We start from the raw sequence: 6000 nt of genomic DNA on the forward strand, positions 1-6000 counted from the left end.
GCAGGATGATCTAAATGACACACTCTGAGTATTCAGTAGTTTAGTGACTCAGCAGCTGGCAGAGGAAGGATTAGGGCTTGTCTCAGGGAGAGCACCGCCTGGAGGGGAAGCTAGGGATTTGGCAATATCATTACGCCTTGTCCAAAGTGTGGATTCAGATGGGAAAGAAGGCAATGCTTTGACATATCAGTGAAACATAACAGCGGGAATGTTAGTTTAACCCTGAATTATAAATCATACAAGCAAAGTGAAGAATCTTAAGGTCACAGCTCAGAAAAATCCATCCTGATTATCAGACACATTGTTTTAATAATTCCTTCCAAACCATACTTTTAAATCATGCCTCAATAATTCTGCTTTAGATCTGAATTTAAATGCTTTCAATGTTTCAGCCCATTAATTGAATTGAAGCCACACTGGTTAATGAATGTGGCCTTCCTCCTGACAGCGGCCCATGTCTATAAATAATCATGGAATGTTTGCGTTGCTACTTCTAAGCCTCATCATTCCGGCTGGATCTTAGATGTGTCTCAGACCCTTTCTGTCCTCCATCCACCCCAGACAGATGTTTAATTATTCTTCATTCAGGCCTGCTGTTGTCTTCCAATGCTCTGCGGTGAAAGCCCGACTTTATATGTGGCTTCATATCTCACAATACAACATACAGAGTATTTGACTCAGTCTGATAAAGTAAAAGGGTTGTGTGGAAAATAGCTGCCTATTTAATGAGGTACAAATAACTATTCTTTAATTAGACTCTTCAAAACATAGACCACCAAAGTTTGGAGAGAACAACACATGCAGTGCAAAAAGTAACTGGTTAAACCTGACTGCAACTATATTGTGATTTTTAAAATGTATTTCTTTTGTCTACCACACTGACCTCAATATCTACTCTTTGGTGGTCTGAAATATTGGAAGGGGGGTTTTGAGGCCATCTAAATGCTATACAGTAGTATCTACTTAATACTGCTGCAGTGGGTCAGTGCGTTGTGTGTCAGGTCTGAGCTTTCATTGCCAGCAGGTTTGTTCTCATGCTGACACAGAGACAGAAGAGCAAAGCATACAGAGGGAGGCATGAAACACATCCTGGGGGTCCTCACTGGGGCATTTATGATCATTTTACTCTGGATCAAGATGGTATTTTGTTCACCACTTTTCTGCAAGCACTATGTTCAAAGGCAGTGATCTGGTGTTAAATAACCTTTGAACTGGTAATGAATGTGAGAGGGACTCCCCATTTTATCTCACCTGAAGTGACAGAAAATCCTAACAGATTTACCACCTAATAATGAACCACAACAAGTACTGTTCACACTTTATAGATAAGTTTTTATAGTTATATTTATAGAAAGAGGACTGTACAACAACAATTTATAAATAGTTCCCTTATATATATATATATATATATATATATATATAATTATTGAAATACGTTTTTACATATTATTGGTTCAAATATTTTAGTTCATGACAGTAAAATATGGCAAAGTGATCAAAACTTGAAGTAAGCTCAGAAACATTATTTTAAAGGCAGCACTATCACAAAGGAAACAGGGAGAGATGGTTCCAGTGACGTGTTCAAGTTTTCCACCCACCTCAACAAAGAAGGTATCCATCTGTACTAAGGTCCTGTCTGGTGTTTGGTGCTCTGGGTACCACTGACTCCGTACTCTGTATAGATGCTCTTCATTCACGCGTATGCTCTTCAACACCCAGCTGAAGTCCCCATCGCATCGTCCAGACAGTAATTCCTCTGAATAAGCTTAAAGTTTTGTTCAAACACTCTTGACAAACTGATTCGGAAACCGCTATGAGGGGTGGATGTCTCTTCTGTGAATGTGAAGAAGCTCGTGTGTATCCAGCGGCGGTCCGACTCGCCTCTCTCAGCGTGCGCTGGTGTATCTTTGTGTAGAGAAAACACAGAGGCCACCGGCTCATTAGGGTATGACGGCTGGAGGCGGGGCTTGGCAACGACACTCCGCCCACTAGACACACCCTGTGTGAGAGCGCTAGAGCCGCCTATAGGACACCGTAATAGGACGTTTTTTTTACATATAAAATGAAGTGCTCTGGCCCCAAGCTATTTTTCCCAAGCTAAATATAAAATCAAAAAAAGTGATTAATATATGATATATTTTATTTTATTTTATTTTATTTTATTATATTTTTTATAGAAAAATGATGTGGCTTTTTCCACCTTTATTGTTATATTATGAGCAACTTTTCACATTAGCTTATTTTATTTGTATCATTTTGAACGTTTCTCCAGTTATGTTAAATGTATTCATAAAAAAAAGATACAGACAAAAAGATGAGTATTTAAGTTGCAAATTAATTCATGTGTATATGTGCTTGTGCTGTTAACAGTTTTGTGTGTGTGTGTGTGTGTGTGTGTGTGTGTGTGTGTTTTGTTGTTGTTGCTCTTGCTGTCTTCATATATTCCCCTAATTGTGAAGCCTGAATAAATATACATTTGTGTTTTAAAATTGAAGGCAGAATAGAGATTTTGCAATTGTCCTCAGAAATTGCTCAGATTTATTATAATTATATAAAAACTTTCATGGATTTTTTTTTTTTGAGCATTCCAATAGAGAGAGAACAAATAGATATCCAGGGAATTCTATTTTGGGGAAAATCTGGAATGGCTTTGACCCACTTTAGTGTCTGGATTACCACTGTCCTCTTAGGAAGGTCACCCAAATTCAACCTAAGTTCTTACATATCGGTCATCACTGTAAAACATTTAAAGAAAATTAATAACATATGCTAATTAACAACTCTATCTATAAAATATTCATACAGGTATTTATGTGTAATAATAATATCAAATCAATATTTGGGAATGGTTGTGAATGATATGTTAGAATGAACACAATCAGGGTCCACACCCTGACATTCTGTTAGTATCAATAATGAGAGCCACTAACTCAGCTTGTTTGACCTTTACAATGGGGTTAATTATATTCAAGTGAGCTCCTATGAATCTCTATTAGGAGCTCCTCTCAAGTCACAGGCTGAGGGAGGTCTGTCTGTATGAATGTGTTGCAGCTGCTCTTGCTGGCACTGTGCTATGTAACCTCTCTCCTTTAAGTTAGCTTTCTATCAGCCAGGGCTGCAAGGACAGAGAAAGGCCAGAGCAATATTAAACTAGGTTTAAACAATGATACACTGAACACATTGTGTATGCAAAATAATGTTGCATGTAACTGGTTGTTCATCAGACTTTTGCTGAGCTCTTTACTCCGGGAGTTTGGGACACAGCATGAATGTTTTAAAATGACTTGGATCCCCAAACTACAAGTCTGAGCTCAAAAGTACTTGAAAAGTGCAACAGTCCTTGAAAATGTATATCCTATAAACATTTTAAGATATAAAATTAGATTTGGTTAGATAAGAATCAACTAAAATGGAGTCAAGCGATTCTTCTGGGGATAAAATAATGTCCTCCCCGAAACTTAATTCTGTCTGATCCATAGCTTTATATTCAAAGTGCTCTGTCATAAAAGCACACCGTAGGACTTGGGAGGACATTAATCTCTGGTTGAGTGGACTGCGAAAGATGTAGAAGCCTAAAAGATGCAGTTCAAGTAGTATTGCTCAGATTCAATCGTGATTTTTAAAGTGAATACAATTTATATGGCAGGCTTAATAAGATTTCTTGTAAACAACTGTGACAACCGTCATCTTCATAAACTTATCAGATGAAAGAGCGAAAATTGTAAGACATTTAACAAATGTTTCTTGTTCCAAAGATTGCCAGACAGGAAGTATACCGCTTCTGATCAAAGTTAATAGAGAATATTCAGTGCCATCTGTGAGGACAGACTTGCCTGCATAAGCAATTACAGAGATGCTAACAATCATAAGAGCTGCATGCAGGAATTGACTCTGAAAATGGGTGCCTGTCTGGTAAATTTTGTATTTTTCAGTTATTAAAGGAATGGTTTGCCCAAAATGAAAACTTGTTGAAAATGTATTTTTTACAAACATGCAGCTTTTTACTTCACAAGATGTTAATTGATGGATTGGAGTCGTGTTGTGGATTACTGTAATGTTTTTATCCACTGTTTGGACTCTCATTCTGACGGCACCCATTCATTGCAAATGATCCATTGGTGAGTACATTTCTCCAAATCTGTTCTGATGAAGAAACAAACTCTCTTATATGTATTGATGCCCTGAGGGTGAGTTATTTTTGGGTGAATTACTCCTTTAAGAGGAGATCAGCCACTGTCATTTGTAAACTACAGAGAACATGTTCTGTTTGCAGTCCTGACCTGTTTTTCATTGCATTCTCTTGTATTTCTGAGCCTGGTTTAACCTAATGGGTTCTTATGATTTAATCCCACAGTAAACAGCCCAGTCAAACTGATTACTTGAGTAGGCAATGAAGCTCATTACCTAGATTTATATCTAGCTCTGTTCAGACAATCAGACTTTATTCTGTGCAGGTTTCAGATCTCTCTAACATCAATTCCAAACGCTGCTATAAACAGCCTTCGACTGTGTTTGCTTTAGACTGAGGCATGTGGCTGGAATGGCATCAGGTGCCGGTGACAGATCCCAGCAGAAGGAGATCTGTTACTGTAAATGACACATTGCATGCTAAATTGCTGATCAGTGCTATTCTGTTATATTGCTTTGTGCTAATTTACCCAATAATTTATAACAAGTGCTGTTTCTTTATGTAGTAATTCAGATTACAAATGAAAAGAAAATCTGAATGATCAGTTTCAATTTAAGTGGGCTATTATGACATTATCAGTATTCAAGGATGATGTACATTGTCTTTTTGGATGGGTGAGTGTTGTGTTAAAGTGGTGCACCAACCCCCATCTATTTCAGCAAACACAAAAGAAAGTAGATTTGTAATTAGTCTCACACCATTTTCATTCGTGTGGTGTACTTGCTGAGTTGCATTATAGAAATTTCAGGTCACCAAATAGATGAAGTCTGGTGCAATACCTGAGGTCAGACAAAGAGCTCAGACAAATGCAGGCAGTGGGGTGGCTGCCACTGGCTAATCAGAGCAGCCCATTAGGAAATGGGGGAGGAGAACAGACTGAGACAACCTGGCAGTGTTTCTGTAGCCCCCATAGCCCTCTGGAGAATATCTTCATTAACCAGCTTTCAGAAAAGCGTGTTTAAGAAAACAATAAAAATGCTGGATGAAACAGGAATAATATCAAAAAATGTGTTAAAAATAGAATGATAAAACAAATGAGAAATGAGACTCGTTTGGAAAGTTTAGTGACAGTGTTTTATACAAACAACATTTTAATCAATATGCAATTATTTTAATTATATATGTATATATTTTATGATGATTTGATAATGTAATTGCATATTGATAAAAATGTTTTGTCTAAAATACTTGTTTTAAACAGAAAATGTTGTCATCATCTGTCACTCCAAACTCATTAGATCCTGTCGAAGACAAATATTAAAAAAAAAATAAAAAAAAACATTTTTAATACATATTTGATATTATTACTGTTTCACTCAGCATTATGATGGTTTTCATTTCAGATTCAGCTCATTTCAGAAATCACACAAAATCAGTTTTTAATAGGTTTATACATCTAACATTATTCTAATAATCTGTAACGTGTGCTGGCTGTATAATCAAGCGCACGATGAAGGAGTAACTTCAAAAGGGGTATTTAATAATAAATCCAGGAGAATATCCACAATTCCATCAACAAACAGCAACTTAGTTTCAAACACACAGCAACGTACAAACAATAGCAGACAGGGAACAGAGGGAAAACTAGGGCTTAAATACACGAACAGGGCAATTAAGGAGAAACAGAACAGGTGAGTATAGGACTAATTAACAAATGAGAAACCATAGAAACAAACAAGGGAACACAGGCAAACTGTAAAGCAGAGAAACCAAACCACAACAGAAACGTGACATAATTGTAGAAAAATATACACTTTTAATAAATATATTCATAATACATTTATTATATTAATTAATATATAACATACATA

General features: G+C 36.6%; 1 protein-coding gene across 2 annotated transcripts in view; it reads right to left on the reverse strand.

Moving 5' to 3' along the window:
• Positions 1 to 1906, reverse strand: part of LOC107752883 (unconventional myosin-X-like) — a 73532-nt gene extending 71626 nt beyond the window's left edge. For both annotated transcript variants that reach the window (XM_016568954.1, XM_016568953.1), the window contains exon 1: positions 1599 to 1906. In XM_016568954.1, coding sequence (XP_016424440.1) covers positions 1599 to 1619 — 21 coding nt within the window. In that variant the 5' untranslated portion in view covers positions 1620 to 1906. The remainder of the gene's footprint in view (positions 1 to 1598) is intronic.
• Between the last annotated feature and the right edge of the window lie 4094 nt (positions 1907 to 6000).

This window comes from Sinocyclocheilus rhinocerous, unplaced genomic scaffold (genome assembly GCF_001515625.1).
Source record: "Sinocyclocheilus rhinocerous isolate Xijiao unplaced genomic scaffold, SAMN03320098_v1.1 scaffold1252, whole genome shotgun sequence".
Classification (NCBI taxonomy): domain Eukaryota; kingdom Metazoa; phylum Chordata; class Actinopteri; order Cypriniformes; family Cyprinidae; genus Sinocyclocheilus; species Sinocyclocheilus rhinocerous.